The 24416-nt window shown below is 49.4% G+C and overlaps 2 protein-coding genes across 16 annotated transcripts in view; one reads left to right on the plus strand and one right to left on the minus strand.

Moving 5' to 3' along the window:
• The window catches only part of VOPP1 (VOPP1 WW domain binding protein), a 100153-nt gene extending 84033 nt beyond the window's left edge, over window positions 1–16120 (minus strand). Inside the window, exons 1-3 of one of the 4 annotated variants that reach the window (XM_064366659.1) lie at window positions 8052–8971; window positions 7010–7065; window positions 5780–5978 (exon numbers count right to left, since the gene is read on the minus strand). Coding sequence is in view for 1 of the 4 variants with exons in the window: in XM_021668204.2 (XP_021523879.2) it covers window positions 15895–15948 (54 nt within the window). In the remaining 3 variants the exon portion in view is untranslated. The other 3 variants (XM_021668202.2, XM_021668204.2, XM_021668203.2) reach the window with 3 other exon arrangements.
• A 7171-nt stretch (window positions 16121–23291) lies between these two features.
• The window catches only part of LOC135270735 (zonadhesin-like), a 46373-nt gene continuing 45248 nt past the window's right edge, over window positions 23292–24416 (plus strand). For 6 of the 12 annotated variants that reach the window (XR_010338863.1, XR_010338867.1, XR_010338865.1 and 3 more), the window contains exon 1: window positions 23292–23424. Coding sequence is in view for 1 of the 12 variants with exons in the window: in XM_064366661.1 (XP_064222731.1) it covers window positions 23398–23424 (27 nt within the window). In the remaining 11 variants the exon portion in view is untranslated. The remainder of the gene's footprint in view (window positions 23425–24416) is intronic. The other 6 variants (XR_010338861.1, XR_010338864.1, XM_064366661.1 and 3 more) reach the window with 5 other exon arrangements.

A 24416-nucleotide genomic window follows, 5' to 3' on the forward strand; every position in this document is an offset into this window, starting at 1 on the left:
TCAGTCTCTTAATAACCAAAATGCATAACGTGAACCATCAACAGGAACTCCCTCTGGGCCAGGCCATGATGGAACCTCAAAGAGGAAAACGCTGTGATTTTATAAACTTTATACACTGAGGCTCTTAAGAACATGCTCTGAAGTCTGTGAAAACAAATAAAGCTAAAAATTGTTTGAACCGCTTCCTCCCGCAAAATACGTAAAGCTTTGAGAGAAATGTGACTCTGATCTGAGTCACACATGTTTACAATTTATGTTTCTCAGATTATAGATTAACTTGCTTTCTTCTTTTTCTTGTTCTGTACATTGACTAAAGAGAATTAAATGATGTCAGGGTCAAAAGCCTCCTGCCCTTTGAATTGATGACCCTTGTTGCAGATTAACTCCCCCTTAATTGCCCTGCTTCACTTAGACCAGATGACAGAAGACCCAGGACTATTACAACCTCTGTTAAGAAAACGTTAAATGTCCTCTTTCCAAAAAGAAACACCACCTATAGACAATCAAATTGCTATAACATACACACCAACCTCGTATGAACAATGTTGCAGTCCTGCTAAAAACTCCACTGTCTTGGCCCACATAAACGAAGCCTTCACTTCCTACTTCAGAAAACTGACTCCATTTCTTTAGAGTTGGTGTTTCCAGGTGGTCTACCTCACACTTTCCACTTCAATAAATGCTCTTTAAATCAGATTCTGACCCCTTTCATTATTTTAGGTTGGCAAGTCAATCTGCTGAGGTTTGAATCCTAGGTCCAACTAGTGAAAATCTTGGGAAAGCCCCAGTCTATTACAAAATGGACAGGAGGGCAGCACGGGGCCCGGGGCAGGGGTGAGAGGGCTGCACAGATGAAACACCATGTGCTCAAAACAATGCCTGCCACACAGCAAGCACCCGCTAAGTGCTGGTTATCACACTGCCACCATCATCTGGAGAAATAAAATAAAGTTGGAAAGTTTAAAAAAGTACTCAAACATGGGCGCGGTGGCTCAAGCCTGTAATCCCAGCACTTTGGGAGGCCGAGGCAGGTGGATCACAAGATCAAGAGATCGAGACCATCCTGGTCAACATGGTGAAACCCCGTCTCTACTAAAAATAAAAAAAATTAGCTGGGCATGGTGGCGCGTGCCTGTAATCCCAGCTACTCGGGAGGCTGAGGCAGGAGAATTGCCTGAACCCAGGAGGCGGAGGTTGCGGTGAGCCGAGATCACGCCATTGCACTCCAGCCTGGGTAACAAGAGCGAAACTCCGTCTCAAAAAAAAAAAAAAAAAAAAATACTCAAACATAAGATGTTTCAAGAGAAAAAGGATTTTAAAAACCCCATATGACAGCAAGAGGGCTCCTATGTCTGTTAACATCTCCATCGCTGGCTTGACTTTCAATCTGAAAATAATGACTCTTCAGGACCCATCTAACGACATCCCACCCAAAATGAGTGTCGCAGTAGGAAATACTAGAACACTGTGGGAATGTGAAAAGGAAGGGCTCAAGAAACGCAGCCTGGCCCTGACAGAACAAAGCACAGACATAAGAAGGACATGCTGGATGCTGACTGTTTGCATTTTGTGAGAAGCTGCTGCAACCTACACGCGACCACAGGGCAGGACCGAACTGGGAGAGCGGAAGAATGGAAGGTGGAGCGAACGCGAGGGTGTGCAGAGCCTCTGACCAACCCAGGCCCGGGGACTCCAACAGGAGGACGCCTAACCATGCCAGATAATGAACCACCTCCAAGTGTGCACTACACGAACTGGGTTTCCTATCAATGAGGGCCAAAGACATTCTAATCAATGTGCAGTTTAATAAGGACTCTGTGGGGCACTGTAAGTAGAGACAGACAAGAAAATCCTTCAATAGACAGTGGAATGGCAATGCATGGGGTTGGAAGGACGGAAAATGAGGTATTTGTCAAAAAGTACAAAGTTCCAGTTATGCACATCAGTAAGTGCTAGAGAGCTGCTGTGCCACAGAGGGCCTGCAGTTAACACTGCTCTTAAAAATCTGTGTACTTAAAAATCTAAGGGGTAGATCTTATCACACAGAATAATAATAATAATTAGAGAGCAGGAGGAAGCTCTTAGAGGTTTATGGCATGAATTGTGGAGGTGGTTTCATGGGTGCAAACTCATCAAGTTGTATACATTAATTATGTGCAGCTTGTTATATGTCAAAAAAATTACACACAAAAGAAAGTTGAATTTTAAGAAAAAAAGATCCTTCATATTTTTAACATGTTCTTTACACTTCCCCCAGACAACTACATTAAAACTCATACAAATAATATGTTTCCTGCCTGCTAACTTGTTCAGGTGTGCACACCTGCAGGGGTATATTTTTAACATGTTCTTTACACTTCCCCCAGACAACTACATTAAAACTCATACAAATAATATGTTTCCTGCCTGCTAACTTGTTCAGGTGTGCACACCTGCAGGGGTATATTTTTAACATGTTCTTTACACTTCCCCCAGACAACTACATTAAAACTCATACAAATAATATGTTTCCTGCCTGCTAACTTGTTCAGGTGTGCACACCTGCAGGGGTGACAGATGATGCTTTAATCAGGGAGAGGACCCTGCCACTCCAGAAACGCCCTGCTAATGTCAATTCCAACCATCTCTGCTCAGCCTCCAGAGAGCCCAGGCATCCCTGTCCAGGGGCTACTGTGCTGTGTCAGGTGCTGTGAAGTCTCTTCACCTCCCAGATCCACCCACCCATCCATCCAACCCCAGGCTCCTTGTAGACAATGACCCAAAAGACAGAGTAAAAACTTCAGACTCCAGCCTCAAACACAGCATGGCTACAGGGTGAACACCGAACCCTGGTATCTGGTATCATTAGTAAAATTGACTGACAAAGAGCTCTTTGAGTGTTCTCAGACCTGTTCAGCAATAATAACGCAGAGTTGCTAAAAACCAAAAGAGAAACAAAGGAAAGGTCAGTGTTCTGTTAGAGACAAGATGGCCTCCCTGAAAAGTTTAATACCACCCCGCGTTTCCTTCTGAAGACATAATTGCATTAATTTTATTTGTGCTCAAGCTTTGCAAACAACTTAGCTATATATAAGTCAGTAAGTGTCCAGGGGACAGTAAGGGTTTCTTTTTCAGTCTGGTCCCTCATGCTCTGGACTGATGGCTTCAATCTGTCAAAAGAACCATACATACAAGTGAATTCTGATAAACAGGGTGGGAGCTAAACAAGGTACTGATTCTAGTGGTGACAATCATCACTAAATAAATCCACCTCCACTCTCAGCAGCTTCTCTGAATACATCACTAGGTCACACTGACACTCAGAAAGGGACCAGAGACTCCTAATCAGGACGCCTACCCTTCCCATCTTATGGAAGAATGTGAGCACTGCCCATTAGCAAGCCTCTGAGAGCAACTGCTGCCCCCAGAGCTGATGGTGCCACTGGACTGACCAACAGGCTCCCACAGTGTGAGAACTTTCATGCCTGGCTCAGCTGACCAGGGCCCAGATGTTGTGATTTTGAAGTCCAGCTCCTTTTCTGCCAGGAAGCGATAAAAGCATCAATTGCGTTGAGTGACCTGTGATCTCAATTTGTTCGAGGCTCTCATTATGAGACAAAGCCTTTTCCCTATCTGTAGTTTATCTTCTCTTGCAATTCAGAAAGTCAGAGGTGAATCTCAGCTTCCACTGGGGTCACCAGCTATTAATAAAACCACCACATATTTTTCCTGTGTCGTTCTACCAAGAACTCAAAGCATGAAATGGACATACAACCTACGTTAATGACTCCATCCCAACCCAGGGCACGTGCGGAACCGGCAAGTTCTCACTCACTCCATCGCCTATGTCAGCCCCACAGAATAACCTCAGAACATGGCAATGAGGTATAAAAACCTTTATGGGCCAGGTACAGTGGCTCACGCCTGTAATCCCAGAACTTTGGGGGTCCGAGGCAGGCGGATCACAAGGTCAGGAGTTCAAGACCAGCCTGGCCAAAACGGTGAAACCCCGTCTCTACTAAAGATACAAAAATTAACCGGGTGTGGTGATGGGCGCCTGTAGTCCCAGTTACTCAGGAGGCTGAGGCAGGAGAATCACTTAAACCGGAGAGGTGGAGGCTGCAGTGAGCCGAGATCGCGCCACTGCATTACAGCCTGGGCGACAGAGCGAGACTCTGTCAAAAATAAACACTCTGGGGAGGCCAAGGCGGGTGGATCACCTGAGGACAGGAGTACAAGACCAGCCTGGCCAACATGGTGAAACCCCATCTCTACTAAAACTACAGAAATTAGCTGGGCATGGTGGCACACGCCTGTGGTCCCCGCTACTTGGGAGGCTGAGGTGGGAGAGTCGCTTGAACCCAGGAGGCAGAGGTTGCAGTGAGCCAAGATCACGCCACTGCACTCCAGCCTGGGCAAAAGAGTGAGACTCTGTCTCAAAAAAACGAAAAGAAAAAAAACTTTACCAACAGTGATTTCCCTACAATGTCCATTTCAAGCAATATATTATTTTCAACCCTGTGGAAAGCAGAGTAATGCCTCCTCCTGCCCACAAAGATGTCATCGTCCTAATCCACAGAACCTGGGAATGTCACCTTAGGTGGCAAAAGGGGCTTTGCAGATGTGATTAAGGTAAGGCTCTTACAATGAGGAGATTATGCAGGTAATTCAGGTGGGCCCAATGTAATCTGAAGAGTCTTTACAGTGACAGAGGGAGACAGACACATGAGAGAAGTGAGGAGACACAGCATTGCTGGCTTTGAAGGGCAAGAAGGGACCACCAGCTAAGAAATGCAGGCAGTCCCTAGATGCTGGGACAAGCCAGGAAACGGAGCTTCCCCCAGAGCCTCCAGAAGAAACATGGGCCTGCTGACATTCTTGAATCAAGCCCAGTGAGAGCCATACGGCTTCTGACCTCTAGAGTGGGAAGATAACAAATCTGGATTGGTTTAAGCCACCAAGTTTGTAGTCACTTGCTATAGCTACAACAGGAAATGAATGCAGAGGTCACAGCAAGTTCTTCTCTCATAGGCCAGCAGCCTCACTCTCCCCTCTGCACCTGTCCTACTCCCTCACCTCACTCCCATGTCAACCTCTTCTTTTCTACCAACATGCCTTGTTCATTTTCCAATCCATCAATCCCCTTCTAACTCTATACACTCAAGAAATAACCCTAACTCAGCCATCAAAACAATAATTCCCCCAAATCCTCTCACTCCTGACACACTGCCATCCTGCATCAATCCCCAGGTCTGGCAGCGACCTTTCTACCTCCCTACTGCCGTGCTGATAGAGGGCCAGCCAGGGCACTCGGCTGTACCCAGGACTGTCCGAAGTGCTCACTCTGCACCCCAATTGTGGATGCTCTGAGATGCACATGCACAGCCTCCCAGGGCCCTCACCACAACCGCTGTGTGACCTGCACCATGACCTGGAGGCCAAGGTCTTTCCCAACTTACCTCTGTGGCTTACTTCAACACAAACTTCCCAGTATCCCACCGGGGTCGCCACCCTTTTCCCACTGAACTTCAAGTCTATCTGCACCTTCCCTCTTGATGACTTCCTCTTCTTCTTCTTCACACCCCACTCCCCTTCCTAAGGTTAACTTCTACACACAAGCTCCTGATCCCATCCCCTCACTGTGCCAAACCCTTCTGGAACAGACAGGCCCTCTAGGAGCTTAAGGTCTAAAGAAGTCACAGAAAACAACAACAACAACAACAAAAAAAACAGGCAATTATGGTATCTGAGTTCAGAGCACCTGACAGTAGCTTGCCCGGGTCAGGCGCCTAACTCATACCTGAGTGAACAATCAGAGTAGCCTTCCATCAACCACCTGAGGGTTTTCAAGTATGGTGGGAGTTGAAATGGCAAGGTCAGAGGGATGGGAAAACAGGAAGAGAAAGTCTGGTGCCTTCAGGACCCAATGTAGTTGGTTTGGTCTGCAGGGTTGAATGAAGACTTCTGATCTTCATCTGTGCATCAGAAGTAATGTGCATCTGTTAAAAAATAAAGATGCCTGGGCCCCAGGTGCAGGTAATTGTTCAAAACTCCCTACTTCATTCTAATGTACAGCCAAAGCTGAGAATGGTAGGGGAGTCTCTGCAGATACTGAAGGCTTTCCAAGGGCGCCCCTCCATACTGCTAAAAGACTCACATTCCAAACATTCGTGGTCCATGAAGCAGACTCCATGGGTCCGCTTTCCTAAAGCTGACTGCCTGAGACACAGGCCCTGGTCCAGATGCCGGTCAAGTGACCGTGCTAATTCCCCTTTCACAATCACCCTCCTCCCCCTTTACAAAGAAAGGCAAACCTCCCTCCCATTTCTAGTCTTACTGGAACGTGCTGGTCCAGAACTAAAAACTCTCCAAGGTACTGATCTAAGGCCACTGAAAATACTGGTAGTGATACTGTTAAAGAGAAATGGTTCTGACACTTGTCAAAATGGTAAGGCTTTATTCAAGACTATTGCAATAGGGGTCAATCTATTGCAACAGAGGAGCGGTATAGCCGAATAAATGTTTTAAAAATTAATTCAGATACACACTTTGTTACAAAAAAATGACATCAAAACTAGACTTTCAAGGATAAATACATATTTCATTAGAAGAAAATTCTGCAGAGAAAGTAGAAATTCAAAAAGGGAATGCTATATTTGCAACCATTAGAGATTATTTGCAAATTTTTAAAAGAATGATAATCAGTGTCAAATTGCTAATGGCATTTAGATTCTACTGGATACATTAAAAGAGTGACGTTATGGTTTAATTTTTAATAATGTTTACAATACATGAGAAATCAAATCCATTTTAACCATTTAAAATCTGTGATAGCCGGGCACGGTGGCTCACGCCTGTAATCCCAGCACTTTGGGAGGCCGAGGCAGGTGGATCACGAGGTCAAGAGATGGAGACCATCCTGGTCAACATGGTGAAACCCCGTCTCTACTAAAAATACAAAAAATTAGCTAGGCATGGTGGCACGTGCCTGTAATCCTAGCTACTCAGGAGGCTGAGGCAGGAGAATTACCTGAACCCAGGAGGTGGAGGTTGTGGTGGGCCGAGATCACGCCATTGCACTCCAGCCTGGGTAACAAGAGCGAAACTCCGTCTCAAAAAATAAATAAATAAATAAATAAAATCTGTGATAAACAAAATCACACAGGTTGAGTAACACTTACCTGAGACGCTTGAGACCAGAAGTGTTTTGGATTTTGAAATTTTTTGAATTTTGGAATATTTGCATATACACAGTGAAATATCTTGGGGATGGAACCCAAGTCTAAACATGACATTCATTTACGTTCATGTATACCTTACACATATAGCCTGAACGTGATTTTCTGCAATATTTTTAATACTTGTGTGCATGAATGATGTACCACATAAGGTCAGGTGTGAAATTTTCCACCTTCAGCATCACACTGGTGCTCAAAAAGTTTCAGATCTTGCAGCACTTAGGATTTTGGATTTTCCAATTAGGGATGCTTAACTTGTATGTTCCACTTAAAATTATGTGACAGGGTATATCATTTTTGAAAATTCCCTAAGAGAGTATACAAGCAAAAATTTTGACAACCTTTGAGCTGGAGAAAACTGCTTGATTTGGGAGGAAAGAAGTAAGAAGGAAAGAGAATTCCTGTGGAGATTCTAAGGCAAACAACAGTGTTTGGAATTTATCTTGAGTGCAGCAGAGAACAGAGGTTGCAGAGATTTCCTCTAAGGGAGGATGCTGTTTCACACAGGTGCCCTGAGGCTACACGGACCTGGCTTCAGGGCTTCACTCACTGCCTGCCTGGCTTCTTCTCTCTCCAACTAAAGGGAAGGAGGAGGAAATAGGAACTAGGACCTTCTTCAATAATAACCTCATCAACACCCCTCACCACATACACACACACACACACACACACACACACACACTCTCTCTCTCTCTCTCTCTCTCTCTCTCTCTGTTTCCCATAAGGAACTGTCCCCACCCTCTCCATAATACCATATTTTGACCCTTGATGACACTCAGATCACAAAACATCAAGAGACTGAGGCCAACTAAATAGCTAAAGGGTTTCACTCACCTTTCCTCCCGGTATTAAAAGTGAAGTTGTCACCTGAATAGCTGCTCAACCACCCTAGGGGAACAGATGGCTGTGGACCCTTTTTTGGTCTTACTCAGGGCAGATATTAAGAGCCAAGTATGATCATAATCACCATCTTCCTTTCCCTTGTTATGGACGCTTACGACAAAGTTTCTTCTTAATCTGGTCACAGATAATACTAAAATAACAAGCGAACACAATTGTCAATTGACAGGAGAAGGAAACCCTCCCTCTCCACAGGTGTGCAGCTGCTTGGGCACAGGAAACTTGCCTGGGAATGACCGACAATATAAATACTCTGTTAATCCACCCTGGGCCACGAATTCCAGACCAAGTAGGGCATCTTCCAAAGGGCCTCCAGCAACACTGAGGTATTTCTCATTACAGGTGAACTCGCTGAGTCAGTGGGAGCTTAGGTTTACTCGGACTCCCAGGCGACTCAGAAGGAGTTGAGATTCTGTAATACACAGTCATGGCGCCATCCAAATGCGACTCCCAACGACCACCAGATACGCCTTGTGCTCGAAGCAAGCAAGTCATCAATTTCAAACCTGACTTACAACATATCTCTTTGCTCTGGTCGGAGGACGCTGTTCTCTTGTTGAGAGTGTTGAAGTGTGTAGTTGCACTTTCTGAAATTTTCTATATATGTATTAGTCACTGCCTCCCTGTCTTCAATGACCATTTGATTCTTTAACCCTGACAAGTGAAGGTCACTGCTTGCTAACTGTGGAATCCGATGGCCTCCCACAAGGCCTCTTCTCTACTGCTCCACGGTATCTGAGTGCAGATCGCCTTCACAGTTAGACGCCCTGCTCCCGCATTCTAGACTCTCATTTGTTGGATCTCTTTCCACCAAGCGCAGATCATCAAAACCGACCTTTAAAATTAAACTGTGACTTTTTTTTTTTTTTTTTTTTTGAGACGGAGTTTCGCTCTTGATACCCAGGCTGGAGCGCAATGGCGCGATCTCGGCTCACCGCAATCTCCGCCTCCTGGGTTCAGGCAATTCTCCTGCCTCAGCCTCCTGAGTAGCTGGGATTACAGACACGCGCCACCGTGCCCAGCTAATTTTTTGTATTAGTAGAGACGGGGTTTCACCATGTTGACCAGGATGGTCTCGATCTCTTGACCTCGTGATCCACCCGCCTCGGCCTCCCAAAGTGCTGGGATTACAGGCTTGAGCCACCGCGCCCGGCCTAAACTGTGACTTTTTAAAATTAAGAGTATCATTACTCTGCAAGTCAAAATCTCAGTCTTCCATGTCTACCCAGAAGAGGTCTCTGTATTTGACTCTGCTCTGCTAACATGTTAATCAGTTGGAAAAGCCAACAAGAGTGTAATAATCAAATCTGTTCATGGCACAAAACAATACGGGCCACTGGATTTTTAAAAAGTGTTCAGACAGATGTTGACAGGCTTAAGTAGATGAGATGAACAAAGTAACATGAAATACAATTGGAACCAATGTAAAGTCCTCAATTTAGGTATTAAAAAATAATAAACAGCTCCACAACTATCATGAGGTGTCGTGGGTTAGCAGCAGCACACGTTAAAAAGATTTAAGTCTCACTGCAAACTCAGGGTGAATCCCCTGGCTGCAGGGTGGCGGTGGGAGGACCAATAGTATAATCCTATCTGCTTAATGACAAAGGCCAAACAAAGGTTGTGATGCTGCCAGTCAGACCACACCCACAGACCAGAGCTTCTTATTGTTCCAGTAAGTGCCAATGGGGAGGACCTGGAGGGGAACCAAAGGTTTCAGGACAAAACACAGGAAACACTGGACTCATTCCTGCTGAGAATTCCCCAGCACCACAGCCCACTTAACACTGGCAGTTCCATAATCAATCTCTGATCCCAAGATCACAGGAAGAGTGCAACCCAAATACCACACACAGACAGCAAACAGGTCCTGCAGACCTCACAAAGGTGCAGCAGCTCGAGAAGTCAATGAGAGTGACAAAAGAGCTGGCTGTCAAGCCATTTAATATAACCCAACGGGTGCCCAAACGAGAATGATACAGATAAAAAGGACAAAGAGAAGCTGGAGGTGGGGGTGGTGGGGGTTTCCTGGCTAGCGCAACTAATTCTGGGGAAAAAACCTTCACTATGATCATGGAACTAAAGTCCAATGTCAAGTGAAGGACTGCCCTATAAGCACATCATAGAATTTCATCAGGAAAATTACACTGTCCCCCCAAAACTGACTCATCATTCTAAAATGAGTACTCAAGAGACTGACCAATATGGTGAAACCCCATCTCTACTAAAAAAAAAAAAAAAAAAAAAAAAAAAAAATAGCCGGGCTATGGTGGCATGCACCTGTAATCCCAGCTACTCAGGAGGTTGCGACAGGAGGATTGCTTGAACCTGGGAGGTGGAGGTTGCAGTGAGACGAGATCACACCCCTGCACTCCAGCCTGGGCAACAGAGGGAGACCTTGTCTCAAAATAAACACATAAAGTAAAATAAAAATAACATGAGTACTCAGGATGAAACTAACTTATTTTTACAATTTGATCTTTTTTAATTTTTTCAAAATAAAGTCCCAACCAAACTTTTTTTCCACTTCGACTAGGAAATGTTGATCCCTGATTCAAATGCATTAACGCTAAGTGGCCTTTTTCTAGGACCAATCATTTTCAGATATTTAGGATATCCTGGTCACCATCCAGTCTAGAATTTTCAGACTGCAGCTGTGAGGATGGTGAGATGATTCAAAACCACCTCTGGGGAGAAACAACAGAAGGTGAGGCCTGGAGAAGAACACACACACGAAGGGACCACACGGCTGTGTTCGAAGACTGCGGGCCTGTCATTGTGATACTTCTGAAGAGCCCACAAGTGCAGACTGAGGACCAGGCAGAAAACACTGTCATTCCCCTCAATATTACAAAAAAAAAAAAAAAAACTCTTAACAACTGAAGTTGCCCCAAAAGTTGATACTTTGTCTTGAGAGACAATGGGTTTTCATCACTAGAGGTGCTCCGCTGCCCTCCAGCCCTAATCAACTGCCTCCCTTTCTCCCACTGCCGACCTACTCAGTTCCTGCCCACAAGGCCCTTACCCACTGACCACTTTACTCATTCAGGTGTCTACTGAGTCCCTGCTCTGCGCTAGGCATGGTTCCAGGAGCTGAGGATATGTCAATCAATAAATCAGAGCAAAACCTTTGCCCCTAAACGGCTTACATGGTGGAAAGTAAATTCTGTCACATTCTAAAGATAGTCACGGGAAGAGGAGGATATTGTTCAGAGCAAGGTATACCAGGAAGAGAACTGGGAAGAAATTTTAAATAGGGTGGTCAAGACAGACCTCACTGACAAGGTGACATCTGAGAAGCTTCATCAAGAGGACAGGATAGAGTTCTAGGAAACGCCCTTGCCCTGGGGAGCTAATAAAGTGAGCATCAGCCTATCCTATCCTTGCCACCTATTTTTAAGTCATTTACCCCCCAGTTAGCCTTATAACTGTGCCCAAAGTAAAGGAAAACAAAGACCATGGAAAGCCCCAGGTGTGGGCCCAGTGCCCTCGGCCCTCCTCAGACACCTGGGGCCAGGCTTTCCCCACTTCAGAGCAGAACTCCTGCCACCCGGTTCACCTGCTGCTGCCACTTCTCACTCGTGACCACCTGGCCTCCTGTGGAGCTTCCAGAGACAGCAGATTCCCTGCAGGATTCTTTTTCATTCAAATTGCATATTGCTCAGTTTCTAAAAACTCTAAAGAGTGGGTGGGCTGAAAAGGTTTATTTCAGGAAACTGGCAGCCAGGGACTGCCACATTTGTTGGAATTCCAGGGCACAAAAAACATTTGGCAAGAGGCAAAAAACACTCTTAAACAGAACTCAGTTCTAATTTCCTGACTTCCAGGCGTCAAAATACACAGGACTTCAAAAAAAATACTCAGTATCCTTCTGATTTTTCCCTAGTTCAAAGATAATGTCCACTTTCCAATCCTCTCTCTCTACGACACGACGGCTCCTTTTTCTAGTCCAAGAAGAACTGTTCTTTTGCCTAGCAGATTGAAGTACAAGGCAACCTGGCTTAAGAGTTTCCAGCTCCTGGTTCCTGGGAAAGATCAGAAAGATAATGAGATCAGTCCCTTCACTAAAATGAGTCTACCTCCTTGGAAGCAGAACCTAGAGCACTGGCACTGGTGAATTTTACACTAAATAGTATACTACACACTTCTGGGCTCACTTGTGTAAGAACAGAGCCCTTCAAACAAACACCAAGTGGATTTCAAAAGTGTCAACAACCAAAACTCTAGAAAGAGACTGCAGTGGCAGTATCTAGAAAACAATGCACAGAACGCAAAGCCCTGGGGAGGTGCACATGCTCAGGGCCTCATTACTCCTGGGGTGTAACTAAAGTGCAGTCAGTTTTAAAACCTTTTTTTTTCTTTTAGTTACCAAGGAGTTACTGAGTGAAGGCCACTGGGAATTACTTCAGCAGGGCTACTAGGAGACAGCTTGGTACTTTCTTCCACTCTTCCTGTAAGGATTGTTCGCAGGACCTCGCTTCAGCCAGCTGGCAGAACAGAAGCATAGAACCTCAGCATTTTATGAACCAAAAAGGCCTCCGAGGTTCCCTACTCTTAGCCACCCTTGAGAATCTGCTACATTTATGAACTGGGTCCCTGGATCATACCCAGCTGGCACAGAGTGACAGGGGAGAGGGAGATAAAATGAGGGCCCTCACTGGCTGCACATGTAATTCAGGAAACTGTGAGTTAATAGAAAAGAAAGGTCACTCCAGTAATGAGCTTCCAAGAAGCCTCCCTAGGGGAGGGATGGTGCTGTCAGCTGCCTGGGCTTCAGGAGGGGAACACAATCAGGGTTTCTTGGGAGAGTCCTGGTGATGCCCACTGTCCAGGCACAGTTCTTAACAGCATCCGATTTCACTCTTCAAAGTGTCACCGTTTGTAGGCCAAATCACAGGTCTCTCTAAGGAAGGATGACTGAGTTTCTTTTTTTTTTTTTTTTTGAGTCATTGGCTTGCTCTGTCACCAAGCTGGAGTGCAATGGTGTGATCTTGGCTCACTGCAACCTTCGCCTCCTGGGTTCCAGCAATTCTCCTGCCTCAGCCCCCTCCCCACGCTCGCTGCCCGCCAGTAGCTGGGACTACAGGTGCACCACCACCACCCTCTGCTAAGCTAATTTTTGTATTTTTAGCAGAGAGGGGGTTTTACCACGTTGGCCAGGATGGTCTTGATCTCTTGACCTCGTGATCTGCCTGCCTCGGCCTCCCAAAGTGCTGGGATTACAGGCGTGAGCCACCTCACCAGGCCGGGTGACTGAGTTTTTAAGGGGCATACACTCTCCAAGCCCACCACTGCCCTCAAAATGTACAGGACGCAAATTCCTAACAGGAAGTGAGACTTGGGACACACTCTCTTAACACCTCCCATTTGAAACAAAAATGAAGATCAGAGTAATTGCTAGGAGGATTAATGAGAAAACATTTGTAACATGTAGAGAAAAGTGCCTGGCAGTTACCCTGGAGCACTCTATGAATGTATGTTAAGCAAAAATAAATATGCAGTTCTATGTCTAACAGGTAAGTAAATTTTTATAAAGGGATGGTGAGGCAAGGGAGGAAAGCCCTTCTCAAAACAGTCTCTGGATTGCCCTTCCTACTCAAGGACCTTTCACTAACACAGACACCCTATGCATGTGAGATTCTGGATGGTGCCAGCTAGGGACAGGGTGCTGGGGGTGGGCGCGGAGTCATCACTGCCACAAGGCCACCCCTTAATTTCAGGTGGTTTATGATCAACCACATGGCAAATTTAGACACTGGAACCAGCTCAGCCAGAACAAAGAGGCTAAGACAAATGTCCCAGGTTGCAGCCGGCAGTCAGAAGCCAGAAGCCACCAAATAGCTCCCGGGGTTGCTTTTATGAACTCAACGTGAAGAGAGCCATTTGCCACAGTACATGCTCCGCACCTGCCGCTGCACATCCAGGTATGTGATTCAGGACTTCAGAAGAATCCCAGGTACCATCAGAGCACCCCACGGGAGATGAAACATCTCAGCTACAAATCCCTTACATGCAATTCCATGTGATGAATGATAAAGAAATCTTAATTCCTCAGAGAGACGCTTCTCCAGCACAGACAAAAGTGGGTACTTAGGATAATCACCATGTCAAAGTGGGTGACACCACACGGATAATCACCATGTCAAAGTGGGTGACACCACACTGTCTCATCTGAAACAAAAACGGCCAATCATCTAATATTTGACTTTGTGAAAGTATCACCTTGGGCATTTAGGTTTCTGTTTTACATCATGTTTCAACTTTGCAGACATTATCTGAACTCCTATTAAGACGATAAATTCTTACGTAACGAAACAGCTATTTGGGAAAGAAGGGAGCCACTGAGGCCATCTAGGCTACACACAGGGCACAGAACCACTCAAACAGAAGGCCTGGGAGACATGGGTGACATAAACTAGAATGAAAGGAATGCTAAATAATATCACCAAATGCCGATTAAAAAAAGATTGTAAGTATCCGTACACACATTAAGGTACACACACATCTGTTTTCATGTGATTAGTAGTCTCTGATTCACTTCTTTATTCTCTATGGTGAGTCACTGAGAGAATGTGATTCCCAAGACTTTTAAATTCTGAACAAATGGAAAGAATGCAAACAGAGGCACTCCAAAAAAACATTAAACATCAAGTTAGGGGGATATTTCCGAACAGAAACAGGAAGTCTTGGCTATAGCCGGGCCTGGAGCAAGGAGAAACTTTTCCGCCAGCCTTCCTTTCAGGAAAACTAACACTTTTCCTCCTAGATTTTGTAATAATTACTTTTTAATAAAGGGCGAAGACAGACTAGTAATTTCTAGCACCAACCCTTCAACTGTTAAGAGAGTTTCACAACTTCTAAAACAGAGAGAGGCATGGGACTCATTACCTATTTACTTTGACTTCATTAATTTAATGTAAATTTCCTTCAAAATAATGAAGCTGAGGAGAAAGCCGAACAAGCCCTGATTCAGACTCGACACCCCAGAATTCCTCTAGTTCGCATTTTAAGGAACCTGCTTCAGCGAGAAGTGGGTGGCCCCATGCAATAATGCAGTTTCACAGCCAGGAGCAGCCGCGGTCCCCGCCAGGGCTGCGGCCACGGGCGCTCGAACCCAGAAGGCGCTCAACAAGTTCCCCGCCGGCTTCGGCTCCGCACCCCCAGCGCGCCAGGCTCTCCGCGGAATTTCCTCCCGCACCTCAAGGCTAAGCTTCATTTTCACACGCGGAAACGCCTCCTCCCGCGGCTCACCTCCGCAGCCCCCCAGCGCACCCGTGACACTCCCCACATGCCCCACCGCCCGCTCCCCCTCGCCCCAGCTCGGCCCCGTCCCTCCCCAACCCCGAACCGCCCGGCGCCCTGAACTCTGCGCGCCTGCGCCGCGCCCAAGGACCCCCCCCCCCGCCAACCCCACCCCACGCTCGGCCCCTCAGATCCTCGGTCCTCCGCGGCGGGGAGAGGGGGCGGACGGTGCACAAAAGTCACCCCGAGCTCGCGGAGGCGATCCGCGCGGGAAACGCGCTCGCCCGCAGGGTGGGGGCGGGGTGCGAGAACGGAAGGAACGACGGAAGGCGCGGACTGGGGCCGGCAGCCTCCCCGCCACCAGGGTCCCGCACCTCCCAGCTCCGGGACGCGCGCAGGGCTGCGGGGCTGCGGCTCCCCGTCGCTCCACCGTCCGCGCTCTCTGGGAAGGTCCTCCAGGGCGCCTCGGAACTGCACGCCCCAGCCGCCAGCATGGGGGCCGCGCCTCCGGCAGCGCCCGGTCCCCGGTCCCTACCTCCAAGAGCAGCCCGAGCAGCAGCGCCGCCACCGTCGCAGGCTGTCGCCTCATGGCTCCTCGCGTCCTCTCCGGCGCGCCCGGACGCCGGGTCGCAGGCGTGGTTCGCGACTCGGCCCCTGCGCGGGGCGGACGGGCGGACTAGAGCCGGGAGCCGGCGAGCGCTGGGGCCCCGGCGGGGAGCGGGCGTGAGCCAGGGCGCGCCGCGCAGCCCTCGCCGCGCTCCGCCCCCGGCCGCCGCTCGCTCCCGACACGCCCGGCCAGGCGCGCGCCCGCGGGCTCCCGGAACCGGAGGCCCGGCCTGGGGCGCGGCTGCGGGGCGCGAGGCCCGCGACGCCGGGGTGCGCGCGTCCGGCGAGGGAGGAGGTGCTGCACCGCCCCGCGAATGGGAGGGGGCTGCCAGGCTCTCCCTCCCCGAGGGAGATCGTCCTGTCGCCCTTGAATAGACCCAGGAAGGCTTTTAAAAGAAGCAGAGTCTCCGCGGGAGGAAGCTGTTTCCCTGGAAGGTGGCCGCAGACGAACCCACTGCTCAGTCTGGCATCTCGAAGCCGCTGCGCTCCTGGCTCTCTCAGCCGTTCCTGTGCGCCGCGGGGGCGGTGCCCCCACACCCGCGCGTGATGAGAAGGCGGCTGGGGGTGGGAAAGCTCATCGAAATAGAAGGTCCCCACACCTCGCCGCTCCCTTGGATGTGGCTATTTTTTATACCAGTGTCCTCTTACGTTGACCCTACTTGAACTTGACCGCAGCCTCCCCGGCCTTGCAGGGCATCCTCCAGCCGCAGACGACTGTGCGGAGCTCCCGCTGTCCTCGCCTCCCCTGACCCCGCCTCCATGTCCTCGCAGACACCCTTTTTTCACAATACAGCTCAGGTCCCACCTCAGTCATGAAGTTATTCGTAAAACACTATTGAACTTATAAGATGTACCAGATCCTGAGCTGAAGGCTGAAAGGAGGACAGGAAAACTGCTCCTGTAGCCTAGAGGGAGAGAGAGTCGCTTAAACCACCTGATGCAGAATGCTGAGTGTGGAGACCGGAAGGTCGATGCATCACAGAGAGGCATATAGGACGTGAGCTGAGCAGCACAGGAGGCAGAAGGAGGGGGGCACACAAACAGATGTCACCCGAGGCAAGTCCCCAACGTTTTCCCAGCTTTCAAAGCCTCATTTGATTAATATAGAGCATGCACCATCTGACTATACCTGTCAGAGCCAGAACTTGCAAGTAAGGCAGAAATGCCTGTGGCCTTCAGTCATGTGACGGCACTTGTTGGACAAGCCTGTCAAAGGTCATCGAACTCTAGTAGTTTTGATTTACTATTTACAATGAGGATATTTTACAATTCTTTTTAGGGGAAAAGTTAACTTGTAGTAAACTAAGCTGAAAGCTTGTGGTGTGTGAGAGAGAGAAATCTTGTTTCTCCAGTGATGATAGAAGAGATCTCATCCAGTAAAAATGCAAATGGGCCAGGAAGGGTGGCTCATGCCTATCATCCCAGCAGCGTGGTAAGCTGAGGTGGGGGATGCTTGAGCCCAGGAGGTTGCCTGTCTCTATTAAAACATGTGTTAGAGAGAGAGAGAGAGAGAGAGAGAGAGTGTGTGTGTGTGTGTGTGTGTGTGTGTGTGTGTAAGGCAAATGACCCCTGCTGGGGTGAGAGTCAGAACTACCTTCCTATCTGAAGGGGCAGTATTTGACAGTTGATCAGAACAGAATATATGGTATTGGCATGGAAAATAAAATAATAGGTGTATAAATGGTATATCTGTTAAAGGATGAGTAAGATGTGGTTGCATCTATGCTTGGGAATAATTTTCAAATCACATTTGGAAAAACTGGAAAGCATAAATTCATTTTGGTTAATACAACCTATGAAAACATTAGCTAGGTAAGGAATCCTTTTTTAATCTGTAGTTCGGTCATCTTTAACTATTTCCTTTTGATCACCTTCACATTTTCTGTTATCAAAATCAATTCACTAGCTCTTTTTGGTATTTTAGACGTACACATTCTTCTTTATATTCAATTAATTGTCTCAGATTTAGAATACTGCAATGATATAATTTATTAACTTAGTTCTGCCTTCAGTTTCTACCCATTTCCTCCTACTCTTCTGAGAAATGTCTCCTGCCACTGCAACGTGAACAAATTTATTTTCTTCCTATAGAATTTTTAACCTGGCCAGGCGCGGTGGCTCATGCCTGTAATACCAGCACTTTGGGAGGCTGAGGCGGGTGGATCACGAGGTCAAGAGATCGAGACCATACTGGTTAACATGATAAAACCCCGTCTCTACTAAAAATACAAAAAAGTAGCTGGGCACGGTGGCGCATACCTGTAATCCCACCTACTGAAGAGGCTGAGGCAGGAGAATTGCCTGAACCCGGGAGGCGGAGGTTGCGGTGAGCCGAGATCGCGTCATTGCACTCCAGCCTGGGTAGCAAGAGCGAAACAGGGTCTCAAAAAAAAAAAAAAAAAAAAAAAAAAATTAGCTGGCCATGGTGCTGCATGCCTGTGGTTCCAGCTACTCAGGAGGCCAAGGCAGGAGAATCGCTTGAAACTGGGAGGCGGGGGTTGCTGTGGGCCGAGATCCCGCCTTTGCACTCCAGCCTGGGTAACAAGAGCGAAACTTCGTCTCAAAAAAAAAAAATTAGCTGGCCGTGGTGGTGCATGCCTGTGGTTCCAGCTACTCAGGAGGCCAAGGCAGGAGAATCGCTTGAACCTGGCAGGCTGGGGTTGCAATGAGGTGATATCGCACCACAGCACTCCAGCCTGGGAGACAGAGAAAGACTCTGTCTAAAAAAAAAAAAAAAAGGCTGCACATGGTGGCTGACGCCTGTAATCCCAGCACCTTGGGAGGCCAAGGTGGGTGGATCACGAGGTCAAGAGATCGAGACCATCCTGTTCAACGTGGTGAAACCCCATCTCTACAAAAAATTCAAAAAATTAGCTGGGCACGGTGGCGCGTGCCTGTAATCCCAGCTACTAAGGAGGCTGAGGCAGGAGAATTGCCTGAACCCGGGAGGTGGAGGTTGCGGTGGGCCGAGATCGCGCCTTTGCACTCCAGCCTGGGTAACAAGAGCCAAACTCCGTCCCAAAAAAAAAAAAAAATTAGCTGGCCGCGGTGGTGCATGCCTGTGGTTCCAGCTACTCAGGAGGCCAAGGCAGGAGAATGGCTTGACCTGGGAGGCGGGGGTGGCAATGAACTGAGATCGCACCACTGCACTCCAGCCTGAAAAAAAAAAAAAAGAGCGGAGTTTTGCTCTTGTTACCCAGGGTGGAGTCCAATGGCGTGATCTCGGCTCATCGCAACCTCCGCCTCCCGGGTTCAGGCAATTCTCCTGCCTCAGCCTCCTGAGTAGCTGGGATTACAGGCACGCGCCACCGTACCAAGTCAATTTTTTGTATTTTTAGTAGAGACGGGGTTTCACCATGTTGACCAGGATGGTCTCGATCTCTTGACCTCGTGATCCATCCGCCTCGGCCTTCCAAAGTGCTGGGATTACAGGCATAAGCCACCACGCCTGGCCTTTTTTTTGTTGTTCTTTGAGACAGAGTCTTACTCTGTCTCCCAGGCTGGAGTGCAGTGGTTCCATCTCAGCTCATTGCAACCGCCGCCTCCCAGGTTCCAGCGATTCTCCTGCCTTGGTCTCCTGAGCAGCGGAACCACAGGCATGCACCACCATGGCCACCTAATTTTTTTTTTTTTTTTTTTTTTGAGACGGAGTTTCGCTCTTGTTACCCAGACTGGAGTGCAACGGCGCCATTTCGGCTCACCGCAAACTCCGCCTCCGGGGTTGAGGCAATTCTCCTGCCTCAGCCTCCTGAGGAGCTGGGATTACAGGCACGCGCCACCGTGCCCAGCTAATTTATCGTATTTTTACTAGAGACAGGTTTTCACCATGTTGACCAGGATGGTCTCGATCTCTTGACCTCGTGATCCACCCGGCTCGGCCAACCAAAATGCTGGGATTACAGGCGTGAGCCACCACGCTCGGCGTTTTTTTTTTTTTTTTTTAATTAGCTCGCCATGGTGGTGCATTCCTGTGTTTCCAGCTACTCGGGAGGCCAAGGCAGGAGAATCGCTTGACCTGGGAGGCGGGCGTTGCAATGAGCTGAGATCGCACCACTGCACTCCAGCCTGAAAAAGAAAAAAAAAAAAAAAAAAAAATTAGCTGGTCATGTTGGTGCATGCCTGTGGTTCCAGCTACTCAGGAGGCCAAGGCAGGAGAACCGCTTGAACCTGGGAGGCGGGGGTTGCAATGAGCTGAGATCGTAGCACTGCACTCCAGCCTGGGGGGCAGAAGGCCGAGGGTCGTGGCTCACGCCTGTAATCCCAGCACTTTGGGAGGCCGAGGCGGGTGGATCACGAGGTCAAGATATCGAGACCATCCTGGTCAACGTGGTGAAACCGCGTCTCTACTAAAAATACAAAAAATTAGCTGGGCACGGTGGCCCGTGCCTGTAATCCCAGCTACTCAGGAGGCTGAGGCAGCAGAATTGCCTGAACCCGGGAGGCGGAGGTTGCGGTCAGCCGAGATCGCGTCATTGTACTCCAGCGTGGGTAACAAGAGCCAAACTCCGTCTCAAAAAAAAAAAAAAAAAAAAATTTAGCTGACTGTGGTGGTGTATGCCTGTGTGGAGTTCCAGCTACTCAGGAGGCCAAGGCAGGAGAATCGCGTGAACCTGGGAGGCGAGGGTTGCAATGAGCTGAGATCACACCACTGCAATCCAGCCTGAAAAAAAAAAAAAAAGGACGGACGGGGTGGCTCACACTTAGAATCCGGCCACTTTGGGAGGCGGAGGCCGGTGGATCACGAGGTGAAGAGAACGAAACCATTCTGGTCAACACCGTGAAACCCCGTCTCTACTAAAAATACAAAAATTAGCTGGGCACGGTGGCGCGTGCCTGTAATCCCAGCTCCTCAGGAGGCTGAGGCAGGAGAATTGCCTGAACCCGGGAGGCGGAGGTTGCGGTGAGCCGAGATCGCGTCATTGCACTCCAGCCTGGGTAGCAAGAGCGAAATAGGGTCTCAAAAAAAAAAAAAAAAAAAAAAAAAAAAAATTAGCTGGCCATGGTGCTGCATGCCTGTGGTTTCAGCTAGTCAGGCGGCCAAGGCAGGAGAATCACTTGAACCTAGGAGGCGGGGGTTGCGGTGGGCGGAGATCGCGCCTTTGCACTCCAGCCTGGGTAAGTAGAGCGAATCTCGGTCTCAAAAAAAAAAAAAATTAGCTGGCCGAGGTGGTGCATGCCTGTGGTTCCAGCTACTCAGGAGGCCAAGGCAGGAGAATCGCTTGAATCTGGGAGGCGGGGGTTGCAATGAGCTGAGATCGCACCACTGCACTCCAGGCAGCAAAAAAAAAAACAAGAGCGGAGTTTGGCTCTTGTTACCCATGGTGGAGTTCAATGGCGCGATCTCGGGTGACTGCAACCTCCGCCTCCCGGGTTCAGGCAATTCTCCTGCCTCAGCCTCCTGAGGAGCTGGGATTACAGGCACGCGCCACCGTGCCCAGCTAATTTTTTGTATTTTTAGTAGAGACGGGGTTTCACCATGTTGACCAGGATGGTCTCGATCTCTTGACCTCGTGATCCACCTGACTCGGCCTCCCAAAGTGATCGGATTACAGGCGTGAGCCATCATGCCCGGTCTTTTTTTTTTTTTTTTTTTTTTGAGACAGAGTCTTACTCTGTCTCCCAGGCTGGAGTGCAGTGGTGCGATCTCACCTCATTGCAACCCCCGCCTCCCAGGTTCCAGCGATTCTCCTGCCTTGGCGTCCTGAGTATCTGGAACCACAGGGATGCACCACCACGGCCAGCTAAGTTTGTTTTGTTTTGTTTTGTTTTAGAGACGGAGTTTCGCTCTTGTTACCCAGGCTGGAGTGCAATAGCGAGGTCTCGGCTCACCGCAACCTCCGCCTCCCAGGTTGAGGCAACTCTCCTGCCTCAGCCTCCTGAGTAGCTAGGATTACAGGCACGGGCCACCGTGCCCAGCTAATTTTTTGTCTTTTTACTAGAGACAGGGTATCACCATGTTGACCAGGAAGGTCTTGATCTCTTGACCTCGTGATCCACCCGCCTCGGACTCCCAAAGCGCTGGGATTACAGGCGTGAGCCACCACGCCCGGCCTTTTTTTTTTTTTTTTTTTTTTTTTTAAAAATTAGATGGCCATGATGGTGTATGCCTGTGTTTCCAGCTACTCGGGAGGCCAAGGCAAGAGAATCGCTTGAACCTGGGAGACCGGGGTTTCAATGAGCTGAGATCGCACCACTGCACTGTAGCCTGTGAGACAGCGTACGACTCTGTCTCAAAAAAAAAAAAAAAAAAAAAAAAGGCCGAGGTTCGTGGCTCACGCCTGTAATCCCAGCACTTTGGGAGGCCGAGGCGGGTGGATCACGAGGTCAATATATCGAGACCATCCTGGTCAACGTGGTGAAACCGCGTGTCTACTAAAAATACAAAAAATTAGCTGGGCACTGTGGCGCGTGCCTGTAATCCCAGCTACTCGAACCCGGGAGGCGGAGGTTGCGGTCAGCCGAGATCGCGTCATTGTACTCCCGCCTGGGTAACAAGAGCGCATCTTAAAAAAAAAAAAAAATTTAGCTGACTATGGTGGTGTATACCTGTGGTTCCAGCTACTCAGGAGGCCAAGGCAGGAGAATCGCGTGAACCTGGGAGGCGAGGGTTGCAATGAGCTGATATCACACCACTGCACTCCAGCCTGGAAAAAAAAAAAAAAAAAAAGGACGGACGGGGTGGCTCACACCTAGAATCCGACCACTTTGGGAGGTGGAGGCCGGTGGATCACGAGGTGAAGAGAACGAAACCATTCTGGTCAACACGGTGAAACCCCGTCTCTACTAAAAATACAAAAATTAGCTGGGCACGGTGGCGCGTGCCTGTAATCCCAGCTCCTCAGGAGGCTGAGGCAGGAGAATTGCCTGAACCCGGGAGGCGGAGGTTGCGGTGAGCCGAGATCGCGCCATTGCACTCCCGCGTGAGTAACAAGAGCGAAATTCCGTCTCCAAAAAGAAAAAAAAAAAAAAGAAAGTCCTACTGCGCAAAAACGAAGCCCTTCTCTGGCTGCCTGCCCTCGGAGAAAAGCTGCGCTCCCTCAGGCTCCAGGGCTCCGGGGCCCGCCGCCGCCCATTCCGGGCGCGCACCCGGAAGTCCGGAGCTATGGCCCCGCCTTAGTCGCCTACTCCAAAGCCCCGCCCCGCCGCGCTGCACCGCGCCTGCGCCCCACTCCACCGCCCGGTCCCGCTCCACCGCGCCTGCGCCTTGGTCCACGGCCCCGCCCCGCTGCGCGGCGCCTGCGTCCTGCTCGACTGCGTCTGCGTAGCGAGCGCCAGTGTTGCAGTTGCAGTCCGTCGGGAGTAGTGCGCGGGCTGTCTGCCGGTTGGGGAGCCGTTGGCTTCCGCCGCGAGGGAGCGTCGGCGTGGAGGCGCCTTCTGGCTCGGGCTGGGGCCGGCTGGAGCGCGAACGAGTAACGGCGGCAACTGCGGGCATATGGACGGCGGTCTCAGCGGCCAGCAGGTAAAGTCCGCGCGGGGGAGGGTGGGTCTTGCAGGCCCGTGATGGGGTGTGGGTTGCGGGCGTGCCAGGGTTGCGGCGGCCTGGCCGAGGGTGTAGGCGAGCGCGGCCCGCGCGGGGTCCGGTGGGGTATTGTCCTTCCGGCGGCGCCCGCACCGCGCCCACTGCCGGCCGGTCCTCGGCGGGGACCGGGGCGTGCGCGCGCTCCTTCTTCGCCGGCCGGTACTCCTCCGTCTTCCCATTTCCTCCGCCCCCAGCCAACATGGCCGCCACTCTCCTGTCTCCACTTCCTGGCCGTTGCCGGCCTTTTAGCGCGCGCTTTGTTTGAAGCAGAACTGGGAGGCCGGCGGGCTTGGGGGGTGGCGGGGCTGTGCAGGCGGACGCGGGGATGGGGGAGGGGCGGGTTGGGTCACCCCGCGGACGCGGGCCTGCCCTCGGGCCACCCTTCCTAGGCCGGGGGGATGGCAGATGGCCGTGGTCCTTGCAAGCTGTAGGTTGCCGGAACGCCCATCGGCCAGTCCTCGCGCCGGCGCAGCCCCCTTCCTGACGCGCGCGGCGAAACTTGCGTGCTCTGGAGAGCCACGCACTTTTCTTCTCCTTAGTGAGTGGCCTTGGATGTATTCGTCTAGGAGTGAGTGTGTTGAAATTTGCAATGCGGGACCGCGCAGCCCCTCTGGTTTGGCTTTCTCCGGCGTTGATTGTGCGTTCTTGGTTTTACAGAGGTTTCTTTTGAGTAATGGCTTCAGTATTGTCAACCCCATACGCATTTGGAAGTTTGTTGATGCAATTGTTTTTACATTTCTCTTGTTATTTATAATGTTTGAATTAGATTTTGTGTTTTTGGAGAGATTTTCCGTACGTGGTGGAAGCGTTTTTAATTTTGGCAAGTATGGATTGTCTATTTTATCATGTTGATCGGAAAGCAATACCAGGAACATTGAAACGTTTTAAAGGTTTTCACTCTCCACTGACTTGTGCGAAAGACGACGTACATA

This window comes from Aotus nancymaae, unplaced genomic scaffold (genome assembly GCF_030222135.1).
Source record: "Aotus nancymaae isolate 86718 unplaced genomic scaffold, 86718_ANA_hifiasm-v0.15.2.pri h1tg000065l, whole genome shotgun sequence".
NCBI classification, from domain to species: domain Eukaryota; kingdom Metazoa; phylum Chordata; class Mammalia; order Primates; family Aotidae; genus Aotus; species Aotus nancymaae.